We start from the raw sequence: 14,605 nt of genomic DNA on the forward strand, positions 1-14,605 counted from the left end.
ATAATACATGTCATGGCACTTGAACCCAGCAGACAGATCTCAGTGAAAAGCATTTTGTTTAGTTAAGACTGCAGTTCTGGTATTGATTTGGGTTTAGGTGATTGCTATTGCTTTGCTCTTCTCATCAATGCTCATAGCAAAAGTAAAAAAAAAAAAAAAAACCAAAAACCCCAAAAAACTTTGGGGGAGGGGACAATTACTGTCTTATCGAAGCCGGCAAAGGCAAAGCTCAGCATTTGGGGCGGGTTTTGGAGAAAGAGGGTGCTAACAAGGGGAGATCATGACAGCAGAAATGGTTGCAAGAAATATTTTTGCATTGCCAAAATCCAGCTTAAGTGGCACTAGGAAAGACACTTGAGAAAGTTAGGTAATAACCAGGGCTGACTGCAGAAAAAAGTTGGGATTTGCTTTTGGTGAATCATGTAGCCGTTCACCTTTCATCCACTCCCTCTCCTTGTCATGGGAGAGTGGGGAAGACATTTTCTTAAATCCAGATATTCAAAGCAAGTTGTTCCTGGGCTTCATTAGTGAGCCTGGAGATGAAGAAACTTATATTCTCTGTGGATTTTGCTTGTTGTCAAGCGTCTGTTCTCCATGGACTGAAATGCCTCCAAGGTCACAGAAATGAGTATAAATACCACTTGAACACTAAAAAGTACAGAGGGGGCTTGTCTGTCCTCTGGAAGGCGCAGCAACAAGTCATCCTCAGCACAGCTTTTAAGGAAAGAGTTCTAAAAAGCACTCTCAGCATTTGTTTGAAGATGAACTATGGCCTCAGTCATATTGTCTGCAGGAGCAGCCAAACTCATCCCAGTTGCTGAAGGAGCTGCATGGACCTGCACTGAAGATCTGAGTTTTGCTGGAAAAGTCATGTCCAAGGTGAGGGCATCTTCATTTCTGGCCAGTCCTCAGCCCTGAACCTGCTCTGAAGTGGTGGGACATGAAGGGACATCATGGGGCTAAAGTAAGCACCCCTTTCCTTGTGTCTGATGGACTTGAAGGTTGGTGATATAGAGGAAAGAAAGGGCTTGAGGCATAAGATATCTTGTTTATAGCAACAAGAATGAGAACAGCAGAAGGAATCCTACATGGGAGGAGGATTCTTCTGCTTTAAAGTTTAGATGACATAAACCAAGGAGACATGTAGGTGTTCAGTCTTTCCATAGGTGCCACAGTAATGGGAAGGGATGGCCCTGGTGGCCAAGGCAAGAAGGTGCTCAATACCTACGGCGCAGGCTGTGTTATCTCTGCTCCCTGCCCTGCTCAGCTCCTCCTGTGTTTGCTTGTACGGCCTCGGCTCTACATCCAAGCTAGTTTCCCCGTCACTACTGTGCTACCACGGATTTCTTTTCCTATGGGGTTGTCAAGACTGTGTATACCACAAACCGTGTGTTCATATCAGTTTTGAAAGAAAAAGGCATACTTTTGCTCTGTTTTGTTTTGCAAAATCAACACGAAAAATAATTCTGCAGTTTCTGCAAGTTGAATTGTTCCATGTTGTTTTATTTTTAAAAACCCAATTCTGAAAAGCATTGTAACTGAAGAAGTGTAACTGTCATTTGTGTTCAAAAAACGGGTAGATGTGGCACTTCGAGACATGGTTTAGTCTAGTCTACCCTTGATTGGCTTAGAGTAGACTTGGTAGTGTAGGTTAATGGTTGGACTGGATGATCTTAAAGGTCTTTTCCAACCTAAACAATTCTATGATTCTATAATTTACTAGGGAAAACCAAAATGCATTAAATATCTTAATTTAAAAAAAAAAAAAAAAAGGTTGTTACTAAGAAATGCCCAGTGGATTGACCTTTCCTCTGTGTTAAATTTCCCTGGGAAGGCACAGATACGAAGGTGCGTAGGAGATGAAATGCTGAGCTAAACCCAAGTGGGCATTCTCACTGTTCAGCTTGACAAGGAGGTTTTGGTTTTAGGATCCTTTCAAAGCCTCTGGATTTGCAATTTCAAAGCCTCTTGCGAGAGTGATCCAGAGTCCAGCTGACATTTCATGACCCTCTGGTAGGAAGTGCTCTTCCTCCCTTTGGAGACACAGAGGAAGCTGAGGGTCCTGCTGAGCTGCCCAAATCATTGTCTATCACTTTACCTATCTCCCACAGGTTGAATGCGTTACAGACAATGACACCTGTCAATCACACTGATGTGCATGAGTTCATTCTCTTGGGGCTGGCCACCCACCCGGATCTCCAGCTCCCCCTTTTCTTGGCTTTCCTGGCCATGTATATGGTGACCCTCTTGGGGAACCTTGGGATAATTATATTAATCAGGACCGATCTTCACCTTCACACCCCCATGTACTATTTCCTCAGCCACTTGGCTTTTGTCGATGTCTTCTATTCCTCTGTCATCCTCCCCAAAATGCTGGTGCAGATCTTGCTGGAGGAGAAAACCATCGGCTTCTTGGGCTGCGCAGCCCAGCTCTGCTGCTTCGTTGTTTTTGGGGTCACCGAGTGCCTCTTGCTCGCTGTGATGGCCTACGACAGGTATGTGGCCATCTGCAAGCCCCTCCTGTACCCTGCCATCATGGGCGGATGGACGTGCTGGTGGCTTGTCACTGGTTCCTACGCTGCCGGCGTCTTGCACGCGGTGACACACACCACTTTCATCTTTACTTTCTCCTTCTGCCGCTCCAATGTTATCAACCACTACTTCTGCGACGTTGCCCCACTCTTAGCTCTCTCCTGCTCTGACACCCACACCTACGAGGTGGTTGTCCTTGCTCTTGTCAGCATAAACTGTCTCAGCACCATGACCATCATCTTTGTCTCCTACACTTATACCCTCCCGGCTGTCCTGAGGATCCGCTCTCCGGAGGGCAGGAGAAAAGCCTTCTCCACCTGCGGCTCCCACCTGACGGTTGTCACCATGTTTTACGGGGCGATCTTGTTCGTGTACCTGCGCCCCAGCTCCGCCTATGCATTGGATGAGAACAAGGTGGCCACGCTATTTTACACCATCATGACCCCCACGCTGAACCCCTTGGTCTACAGCCTGAGGAACAGTGAGGTGAAGGCTGCCTTGAGAAGAGCGATTGGGAGAAGGCAGTGAGTGGAAGAAGCTGGTGACCAGGAGAATATTTCCTTATTGCTGTTATTGAGTGGGACTCAAAATTGCACTGAGGTCTGTACGAAGGTGTGTGGAGGGTAATTTCTTTATAATTTATCTCCCTTAATTACAGGGAGAAGTCAGATGACTGACACAGATTAGACATGTAAGTTCTGCATAGCTGAAGTTGGGTGAGATGAAGCTCAACCTCATGCACCATCGATGGTCAATGAGCAGGGAGAAGCCCCTCCACACAGCTTGGTTCATCCTGTTAATCTCATTTCTCTGTTCAATGACTACAAAGAAAGCCTGGATTGCATTGGACATGGGTTTCCAGATTGCTAAGGTTCAGAGGAGAACCCAGAAGAGTAGTCAGAAACCCTTTTTCTATGGAGATTCTCTCTGAAACCCAGTGCCTACAGGGCTGGGCGGGAATGGGATAGACCTGAAGGACTACAGGACATCGTATAATCAGTTAATAACTCAATCACACAGTTCTTCAGTGTAGTTTCTCAAGCTATTACCTGTGGCTTGGCACCCTAATAAGGCTTTTTCACCAAAAACTTGGTGCCTGCAAGTGAAGTTGCAGGTTGAGTTCAAGGTGTTTGATGTCACAGTGAGCGTGGGTGCTAATTTTCCTGGAAACCTCTGGGCAATTTGAGCCTCGCCTTTGCTGTTCCTAAAGCTGCTTCTCGGATGGTGTGCAAATGTAAAGAACTTAATCACACGTTGGGTCAATAACAACTGTTTCCCCATTTATTGAGCCATTGATGCTGTATTTCCCAGCCCTTTAAAGCCTACTAAGAAATAGACTTTCCGTATAAGACACCAAGAAGTTATGGAAAGGGGATGGATACTGATACCCTGAAGGTCTCCCTGTCATAGCATTAAGAAACAAATAACTTCAGGTAAAAAATACAAGTCAACAACTTTAAAGTTGGGGTAAACAACGTTCTTGCTCAAGTAAATTTTCCACCCAGTCGGTATTTCCTCACACCCCCCAAGAAACAGGCACCTCTATATGTAATTCACTTTGTTGCAAGACCAGTCGCTAAAGCAAATCACGTGGATCACACCCCAGAAATGCTCCCAGCAGTGGAGATCTGGGAGCATGTATGTATTTTAGGGATAGCTAGGATTATGAGATGAATCCATGCAGTCTGTCCGAGCCTCTGTGAACCCCTCTACTTGTAAGACACTTTATTTTATTTTATTATATTTTATTTTATTTATTTTTGTATTCCTTTTTCATACATACATCTAAAAATACATGCAAAAATACATACATATATAAAAATAATTGCATTTCTCCCAAAGGAAATTTTCCAAAACACTTCTCAACAAAAGCGCCTCAGAAGTCTCAGTGAATTAGAGACAAGAGTGTTAAAAAGCAATTAAACCAGGCAGGCTGGCCAGACCGAACATGTAAGTGTCCTCGCACTTTCTCCTGAATTAACGTGAAGTAAGAAAGAAGAAAGAAGCAAGACCTCAGCTGGTAAGGAAAAAAGGACATCCAGGTTTGGTTTATAGTTGAAACTTTAAGGGGATATAGAATATCCTTGCAGAATATCATATATAATTCCTTGCAGGAAGCAAGAGGGAGGGAGAACAGCTTCCTCCTTCAGAGATGAGGTCTGTAAAGATGAATTTGATTGTGCTCAGTTGTATTTTTATTAGAGAAGCCAAGACGAGCTATTCTCTTCATGTAAGAGCAATAGAACGTGAGGAGAAGGAAAAATCACACGGCACATGAATTTTTTAAAGGTTATAATACCAGATATAATTTTTTATAATTTTTTGAAGGTTATAATACCAGTTACCAGTTAAAATACCAGTTATAATACGTCTTTATCTCTGCAATGTTGGGGGATTTCGTCTTGAGTAATTTTGTTATTCTACAGGTTTTTCTCCAGTGTTTTTAGCCCCTATAGCTGTGTTAATAAATGCTTGAGTTTTCTGACACGCAGCTAAATCCCATGCACTTCTTCCACCTTGGTAAATAGTTTATTTGATTTTCCTATTGTGAATATAAGCCAGGCTCACTAATGCCAGTTTTACAATGATTTACCTGCTGGTTTTCCTGATGGGAAAGCTGTACTCATGCCACTAAAGAGATTTAGTCACAGCAGCTGAAACCCTGCGAGCAGCACAGTATTTTCTGCGATCTTAGATGAAAAGTGGGCTGGTTTACCCAACAATTTTCTTGGCTCTTTTCTTGGTTTGTTTTAAATATGTATTTATGTTACAGTGGCTGCTTCTGGACCACTATGGCGGGCTGCTCTGTATTTCTTGCTGATTCCTGTGATAAAAAGTCAGGATGCATTGGTGTATTTCCATATATTTAAAACTCCTAAGTATGAATTTTAGAATGAGGAGGCACAGAGAAAGATGTTATAAAGGCAAAGATTTGTTGTGCCGTCTTTTTCTTTAATGGTTTCTTTTCTCCCAAATGATGGCACTGCACCTTTCCATACAATCCATAAAAGCATAACCCCAAATTAGTTAAAGAAATGAAAAGTTATGGAAGAGTTTTATTAAGGGGGATTTTAATTTTTTCTCTCTGCAGCAATGCAAGCAAAATAATTTTTAAAAAAACCTGCACTGGGAAGGCTTCCTAAAATTTGAAAGGTTATATTCTAGTTCAAATTCTGTGAAAAGTCTGTTTTCATTATTGATATAACTAATTTGTAGAGCAATCACTGAACCTTTTTTTTTACTCTTTTTTGTTAGAACTTGGGAAGGTTACGCTGAAATGTGATGCATACTGAACGTATGCATGCATACAGCATACACAAGATAAAAATAGATATATATCGGAACGAATGAAAAATTGAACACTTGGCAGAGTAACTGATACTAAAATAAAATTTCCACTGTCTTGCCAAATTTTTTTTTTTTATGAACGTTGATTTAAAATTAAACAAATCTCTGATAATGAGAGGGTTAGCCAGTAGAGGCACTGGGGATTGTTGGTCTTTTTAGGTGCTGGGTCTCTCCATTAATTTATTATTTTTATTATAACTCTATGAACATAACTTACAGTGCTTTTGGAAAAGATGGCCGAGGAAAATCTAACCGAGCAAGTTACAGAGCTGACTCTTGTGGGACTGACAGACAACCCACGACTACAAGCGCCTTTGTTTGTCCTGTTCCTCCTCATTTAATTCATGGCGCTGGCAGGAAACCTGGGCATGGTTGCGCTGATCAGGAGCCGCAGTCAACTTCAATCACCCATGTACTTTTTCCTTAGCAATTTATCTCTCCTAGATGCTTGCTGCTCATCTGTGGTGGCACCGAGGACATTAATGAACCTTCTGATGGAGGAGAAAACAATCTCTCTAGCCGGCTGTGCCACCCAGCTTTTTTTTTTTCATAGCTTTTGGGACCACCGAGTGCTTCCTTCTGGCTGCAATGGCGTACGACTGCTACACGGCCATCTGCAGCCCTTTGCTTTACCCGGTTGTCACGTCTCACAGGCTCTGCATCCTGCTGGTGGCTTGTTCGTACATGCTTGGCCTGCTGCACTCTTTGGTGACTTCACCTTCAGCCTGCCTTTCTGCTGGCCAGCCAAGGTCGACCATTTCTACTGCGACCTCATGCCTGTTCTAGCACTCTCGTGCTCTGACACCCATGTCAACAGGCGTCTGGTATTCGGCCTTGCGGGACTGGAGGAGATGGTGACCATCTTGGCCGTCCTGGTCTCCTAGGCCTTCATCCTCTCTGCCGTCTCAAAGATCAGCTCTGCAAAGGGCCGGCGCAAAGCCTTCTCCACTTGCACATCTCACCTGGCTGGGGTCCCCATCTTCCATGGGTCTATCCTCGCCCTGAACTTCCGACCGAGGTCCAGCGACATCCTGAGCACGGACAAGATCTTTGCTGTGTTTTCACTCGCTGGTGGTGCCCATGCTGAACCCGATCTACAGCCTCAGGAACAGGGAGGTGAAGAATGCCCTGAGGGAGTTTGTCATGGGGAAGTAGCTTTGGCACGATATTTATCTCCTGGTTTTGTGATAGAGGATGCCATAACTTCACTTGACACCAAGGATTTTTGTTTCCCCGCCCTATTACTTAGGCTTCCAGATTTGGTTTGGAAAGATGACAGAATCACAGAATCACAGAATTGTTTAGGTTGGAAAAGACCTTTAAGATCATCAAGTCCAACCATTAACCTAGCACCACTGGATTCCCAAGTCTTGCTTGCTTTCTTCTACTGGCTTGTGCCAGTCACCAGATACCATAGATGGTCCGTGGTTTATTTCACATAGCTTTTTTTCCCTCCCTCTTGGTCTTTTCAGATGTACACTGGACATAAGCTCTGGGCTGTTTGATAGCCCTGTCAAAAAGCTCTTCCACAGCCATCAGCATCTCCCAGTTTATAGCCTAAAACCTGCCTTCTGACCTCTTCTTATTTTCAGGGCCTCGCTCACTCATCATTAAAGGGCAATGAATCTTTCCTGTACAAGTACAGGAAATCTAATGAAATTAATAAATGAAATACTTTTTCTACAGGAAAAAATGGCACTTATCTCACCTATGTTAGGCACTGCTTTGAGATATCTGTCCTCTCTATTATCTAAAGGATAAAGCTAGATAAGGTATCTAAAGCTTAAGGTTTGGTGACTAATTTTTATATAAGGCTAGGTTATATGAATACAGTCTTAAATGCTCAGGTCCATACGGGTCAGGTTTTGAATGATCTACAGAGTATCTGATTTTCTTCTTCCAAAATGTTCAGGCTGATCTAACTGCACCTGAAGCACCCGGCAAAGAGGCACATTTCCAGCTCTTCCTGCCAAGGAGCTGCTTGCTTTTTGAGCTGTCAGAACCACTTATGGAGAGGACCTCTATTACATATTTCATGCTGGAAGTTAGTGTCTGCAGCCACGGGTTTCTATATTTTGTAGATTCCTTCTCTGCAAAGATCAAAGCAAAATAGTGCAATGAAGCTCTTAGTAGAAAACGTATTTCCAAAAAACCAAGCCTGTTTGGTTTAGTAAACTCCCAAGCAGGAGTTTACAATTCTGCTTCCCCTGCACTTTAGACTGAAGTTTCTCTTGGAAGTTCATTGAGTTGGATCCACCACACACAAGACTACGGTAATCCAGACCCGTTTTAGGAATGTAATATCAAGTCCAGGTAAACATTTGAGCATTTTAGTTGTCTCTGCTTTGGGAACTTAATTAAAAACAAGAGGAATAAGGACACCTAGAGTTGGGTAATTCATCAAGCAGCAATGAGTCCTACATATTACATTTCTCATCTAGGCTCCTTTTCTCAAGAAAGGTCAGACCAGATGATCTTTTGAGGTCTGACCTGGGCCTTCGGTGGTTCTATGATTCTATATGTATACCCTAAGCAAAAATATCCAACAAATTAGAAGGAAGAATAACAAGGTGTGGTGAAAGTTTTAAAAGAAAGAAACAATCTGATGTCAAAAGTCTCTGTCTTGCCAAGCTCTTTAGCTTTTATCGATTCCAGCTTCTTCATTCAGCTGCAGGTGGAAGCCACTTTTCCCCCAGCCCTCAGACAGTGTCTCCTCTCCCACTGCTGCTTGCCAGAGCACACAAAAGAGGCTGCTATCGAGTGATGGGAACTGAGGGTTTAGCCCAAATGCAGCAGAAAACATTTACGCGTCTGCAAAACCTCTATTAAGCACCTGACGTGAAGAGAGATGTGCTCCTTCCCTGAGTCCAATAGCTGAGCTTGTGGGTGACAGGACTGTAAATACAGCCCCTCGTGCTCCCCTGGGAGAAAGTGCCCAGGGCCCCATGGCAGGCTTTACCAGAGGAAAAAAAAAAAAAAAAAAAAAAAAAAAGGGGTGAAATGCAATTCTGAAGCCATTGTGCTGCTTCAGGTGTCTGAAGGACATCACACGGCTGAGCCATCACTGAGCACAGATACACAGCAGCAGGGATGACCAGCTCGTATGATGCTTCTGAGATACTTGTGGACCACGCAAAGGTTTCAGTCTGACCTTGCCGACAGAATGAAAATGGGGTTAGAGACATTTCAGATCTCTCAGAGGATCCCCAAATGGTTCATAAAGCACAGCTGACTCCATCTCTGGAGCTGCTGATGTTCCTCTGTGGACACCAGACAGCCTGGTTTTCCAGCAAGGGTGGGATTATACACATTTAGGTACCTATGGCCCAGATGTCCACACCTGAGCTGGTGACTCTGGGCTTCCACTGTATTCAGTGGTGAGAAATGGGCATTTTCAGACAGTGATTAATCTTCCCCAGAGTGAACTAATAGGCCTTGATGGCCCTGACCAGCCTCACCTGGGGCCTCCATCCCCACCCTCTGCTCATTTGCCCGTGAGCTCTATTTAAGCTCAGCCCAGGGAGCTTGTTCTCCTCTTGGGTTATGCTAGAGGAGTGCTGGTTTCCAGTTTAGCAATAGGTGTGCACACCGATGGACTCCTTTGATCCACACCTTTGCTTGATCATGGACCTGCCTAGCAATTGCTGGACCTGACTCTGACCAGGGGATTGACTTGGCTTGATGTTGGACCTGCCTCATTATCACCAATGTGCCTGATGGTCTGGAGTTGGCTGAATTTGGCCCAGGTCTCTGGGTCTACCCTACTCGCTCAGGTACTATGGGAGGGTTCCCTGCACACCATGGTGTCCCCCTTGGGTCTATTTAAAGAGGACAAACCCCTGTGGCAGTCCCCAGCCTCCAGGCAGAGTACAACCCACCACCACCACCCTCTGCATCCAACAGCCCAGCCAGTGCTCACTCCTCTGGCTGTCTCTCTCCATCCAGACTATGTACCTACATGGGTACCATGGGAGGTAGTATTCTCAGTGAGGGAAGTAGAGTAATAAATTTAATGTTATATTCAAGTATTATTCTCTGGTCCTTAGCACCTCTTCCATTTCTTAATTTGATATGGTTTAATGGTTGGACTGGATGATCTTAAAGGTCTTTTCCAACCTAAATGATTCTATGATTCTATATTAGAATTATGGTCTTCAGTAGGTTGGCAACACTCTGTTTTGGAAATGGGTAGAGTATTCTTCATGATTTTCAAGGCTTAGTAAAGATTGGTAAACCTTTCCAGCTTGAGTGTTTCCATAGCTACAAGATGCTGTCTCTAGGAGATGCTATTTCTCAATAACCTCACAGCAGTTTCTGCTCTTGGTGTATTTTTGCTCTCAGAAGACAACCCATCTCAAGGGTTAAGGAATTAATAGCTCCAGACCTCTAACTCTTGAAATCACTAAGGGGACTTTCCAATTATATCTGAAGGGGGGAAAAAAAGCAAGAGTGATTGGCATGGGGTGACGTGCCCAATGAGGCTGTTGGCAGCTTATCCCAACCATCGAAGCTGGAAAACAATAAATAGCAAAGACAAGAGCCTCTGGGAGACACAGCCATACATGGACATCCAAAGCCAGGTAGAATTAAAAAATAGGACAAGAAAAGGAGACTCGGAATAAATTTGCTTCCCTGAAGTTATGATTTATAAAGCAAGCTAGAAGGTGGAAAAATAAGTTTTTTCTTAAGTCAGTGATGATTCTGTGCAATGCAGTCATGCAGACAGGTAAGAAAGCTCTGATCAAAGGCAATGCCAAAGAAATGTAGCAGAGATTGTCACAAGAGCAAAAATTGCCGTTTCTCTTTGAAAACATCCTTGCCTACTGGTAAGACTTATGCTGGGACAAATATATACATGTACAGAAGAAATCTTGAGTATGTCTTACGTGTTTACCCTCTCTCCAGGCACAATCCTTTTGGGGGACATATTAATGTTTTTATCCTATTTGAGATGAGCACCCACACTTTCAAGTTAATTTAATAGCATATTGTCTAATTTTCTGTATTGTTACTTTTCTAGTTTTCCTCAGAGATAAAAAGGTGCAGATTCTCTCTGTCTTTTGAATAATCTCCTTGGCGAAACTAATAACAGGGGCAGGCGTAAAAGTAGTTCAGAGTGAAAAAGGCTGGATCTTCTGCAGGAAACCAGAAGAGGTGGCATCTCAGGTACTGTTTGGGGGATAGTGGTGGAGTTGGTAGCAAGAACATAGGGCAGTGGGAGTCTTAGAGTCAAGCAGAGGACTGGACTAGGGAATAAAAAAGAAGTTCAAGTATACTCCAGCCTGGTATGAGGGCAGACTGAGGCTTTTTTTATAGAGAAAGGGGAGCTACATTTAAACTGCCTTCAAATGTCTGCGTTTGAGACACATAGTTATGTTGCAACTTCTTTTCTGAAAGGAAGTTTTACTTTCTAACCTTAATTTGGCATGTTAATTGGTTGCTTGAAAATACTTGGGAAGTTACTGTTTGTACTGTAGGTTAAATGATAGAAATAAAGGGAAGAGCACATTTTTTAGCAAGTCACTAGCTAAGCTGGAAGATATTGGAAAAGGAAAGCTACATGCATATTCCCTTCTGTCCAAGTATTTATTCTCATGAGATGAGAGCAGTTATTGAAATGCAGTTCAATCCCCAAAGTAGCCACTAACTTTGTTAGCAATCGCTTTTTTAAAAAAAACCCCACATTATTTTTGTTTCTGAGCACTTAGAATAAGAAGCTCTGAGCAACAAATTCAAACCCTGAACATTCTGGAATAATAAAAAGAGTCTCTGGGACATCGTCAACCTGAAAAGCAGAGTTGAACGCTAATATTCCTCTAGCTTGTGTGTTATCAGAACAAACATTCATGAATGTGAGCTGCTCTTCCCTGACTGTGGCAAAAACTGTAGACAGATGGAAACAATGCTCATAGTGAAGACCACGGTGATGTCCAAGGCAAAACTTGCTTTGCTGGTTTCATACTTTCCTTCTTGAGATCAGTACATGACTGTAGAAGATACATTTAAAGCTTGGCTTAAGAGCTTGAGTGGCAGATGTAGTCAGGAGATGTGGGTCCCTGCATGGCCAGGTGGTTGTGGACCAATGAAGCATCCTGCCAAGGTGTCTGGCAGTGTTTCATTAGAAAATGTCTTCATTATCTACAGAGCACAGCAGTAAAAACCACTAGGAATTAAGCAAGGGACTAAGTCATTGTAACTGATCTCGTGGAAATCGCCTCCCTGCCTGAGAGCTGGGAGTCTTTTGCACGCTGATGGCTTGGGAAAACTGGACTACGGTGACAGAATTTGTTTTCAAGGGGTTCACGGATCGCCTTGACTTCCAAGTTACCCTCTTTGTCATTTTCCTGCTCATCTATGTCATCACTGTGGTGGGAAACCTTGGCATCATTGCTGTAGTCTGGCTTGATTCCCACCTTCAAATGCCCATGTACTTCTTTCTCAGCAACTTGTCCTTCTTGGATCTGTGCTACTCTTCAGTTGTGACACCCAAAATGCTGCTGAACCTCTCATCAGAAAGGAAGACTATTTCTTTCGCTGGCTGCTTCATACAGCTGTATTTCTACGCTGCTTTTGTAACTGTGGAGTGTTACCTCCTGGCCGCGATGGCATGCAATCGCTATGTTGCCATCTGCAACCCGCTGTACTACCCCATCGTCATGTCCCAGAAGGTCTGCGTTTCCCTCTTGGCTGGGTCCTACATAGCTGGGTTTGTGAATTCAGTGGTGCTCACGGGGTTTGCGCTGAGAGTATCCTTCTGCGGCCCCAATGTCATTGACCACTTCTTCTGTGATGGCCCACTGCTGTCAAAACTGGCCTGCTCTGACACCCGCCTCAACCAAGTGCTGGTACTTGCTTTTGGGGGCTTCAATGAGGTCACCACCATATCAGTCATCCTCATATCCTACGGCTGCATCCTATTCACCATCCTGAGGATGGGCTCTGTGCTGGACAAGTGCAAAGCTTTTGGTACCTGTGCATCCCACCTGGTCGTCATCACCATCTTCTACGGGACCCTTCTCTTCATGTACCTGCTGCCCAGCTCCAGCTACTCCCTGGGGAGGGACAAAATTGTTTCTGTCTTTTATGCGGTGGTGACCCCCATGCTGAACCCCTTCATCTACAGCCTGAGGAACCAGGAGGTGAAGAGTGCTCTGAAGAGAGCAGTGGGGAGAATAATTACTTCCCTGCTGAAGTGGTAAATGGTTTGACATTTAGGCAGTGATGGGAATGGGGGCTGTGTTTTGGGGTCTTCTTGAAATCGGAGAGAAGCGGTGATAATTCTTCTGTATATTATTGTCCATTTTGTAGTCCAGCTCTATCAATGTGGGATGAATTTGTTGTACATTTGCCTCTAGATAGTGCATTTCATAACAGGAGAAATATGTACTCGTTGAAGAACCACCAAAGGTAGATTTGTGAGGAAATGCGCTAAAATGTCTGGATTGTTTCTGAATATTTGGAGGCAAGCATGTGCTGGGTTTTCTCATGGACCTGCCATTCCTTAGGCAACCCCAAGTCACCTCTCTCTTGAAGGGAAATATGATGACAAGGCTCAGCCCTGTAAAAATAACACATTTGTGAGATTTCTGCTAAGGACTTGGACCATTTTCTTCTCAGCTGTCTTTGGCCTGAGCCTACTCGTGGTCACCCTCTCCTACAGTTTGGATATCATTCATCAGCGCAGTGGACTACATCCCTACCAAGTGCTGTACCTCTTCCAGCCATGAGATGGGATCTACAGATTTAAGGTGAACTTCAGGGCTTCCAGGTAATCCCTATGACAGATGGGAGCATGCAGGAGAACACATGGAGCAGACTGAGGAGGCTTGGATGGGAGAGGAGGAAATGTTTCCCTAAAGCTGCAGGAAACAGGAAAGATTGAGAGGAACTTCTCCGAATCCTCTTCTTCCACAGTGACCCATCAAAGTATGTTCAAAGGTATTTTAAAATTTTTCTGCCTCACTTTAATCCTTCAGAATGTGTTTTATAGTGAAGAAATACTTCAAATGATTTGGTTAATGCACAATGTTAAGTATTGGACAGTGACAGTTCCTAAATGTACTGTTTAGTGGAATTTTTCAGTACATACATACAAACTTAAGGATGTACTGTAAAGCCATGGTGCATTAGTTGGAATAAACCTAATATTTCTAATTTTTTCTCTAATTTTCTCAAAGTGTGTAGTTATCTCTATCTGATAGGCCATTAGTTGTGGGATTTAACTGGCCAAATTCAAAGTTTAATAGGTAAACATTAAATCTGATCTTAGTCTCCTTCCCTAGCAGGAACAAAAAAACAGGATTCTTGTTAAAATAAACATGGGAAATGGCCTGGGTGAACTATGTTACATAAAGACGTAATGCTGCATAAAAATGTGGCATGATTCTTACATTTAATTTCAAGACATCTGAATTTGGGTGGGTTTCAGCCACCATAGCCTATGGGTCATATCACTTCCATCTGTCAGATTGCAGTTTATATACTATTTTCATGTGTGTTTTGTTTGCAACTCTTCCTTTCCATTTCTACCTCCATTCTAAGAGGAAAATTAATAGGCAAAAGATACCCTTAGATGCAGCAATACACAACACAGCATAGCTGACACAAGGGAGATGAAGAATTTGGGGATAAACATTTCAAAGGTTTATACCTAATTACCTGATAACTATTTGTGTAACTGCTTTCTACAAATTGTTTTTCCTTCTTGGTCACTCTCTTGTAAGAA

At 43.4% G+C, this 14,605-nt stretch overlaps 2 protein-coding genes and 1 pseudogene across 2 annotated transcripts; all 3 read left to right on the forward strand.

Annotated features, from left to right (window-relative positions):
- The first annotated feature begins 2,130 nt into the window (after positions 1–2,130).
- LOC104037236 (olfactory receptor 5AR1) lies at positions 2,131–3,060 on the forward strand. Its single transcript, XM_009491115.2, has one exon. The coding sequence runs from the start codon at positions 2,131–2,133 to the stop codon at positions 3,058–3,060; it is 930 nt and encodes a 309-aa protein (XP_009489390.2).
- A 3,053-nt stretch (positions 3,061–6,113) lies between these two features.
- On the forward strand, positions 6,114–7,035 carry LOC104037241 (olfactory receptor 5T17-like; annotated as a pseudogene).
- A 5,096-nt stretch (positions 7,036–12,131) lies between these two features.
- On the forward strand, positions 12,132–13,079 carry LOC104037242 (olfactory receptor 5AP2). Its single transcript, XM_009491119.2, has one exon. It carries the CDS (start codon positions 12,132–12,134, stop codon positions 13,077–13,079), a length of 948 nt encoding a protein of 315 aa, XP_009489394.2.
- The last annotated feature ends 1,526 nt before the right edge of the window (positions 13,080–14,605 follow it).

The sequence above is a fragment of the Pelecanus crispus genome, chromosome 6 (genome assembly GCF_030463565.1).
Source record: "Pelecanus crispus isolate bPelCri1 chromosome 6, bPelCri1.pri, whole genome shotgun sequence".
Lineage (NCBI taxonomy): Eukaryota > Metazoa > Chordata > Aves > Pelecaniformes > Pelecanidae > Pelecanus > Pelecanus crispus.

What these genes read in the sequence shown, in the direction of transcription:
- LOC104037236 (XM_009491115.2), top strand. Translation starts at nt 2,131, where the DNA reads ATGACACCTGTCAATCACACTGATGTGCATGAGTTCATTCTCTTGGGG.
- LOC104037242 (XM_009491119.2), top strand. Translation starts at nt 12,132, where the DNA reads ATGGCTTGGGAAAACTGGACTACGGTGACAGAATTTGTTTTCAAGGGG.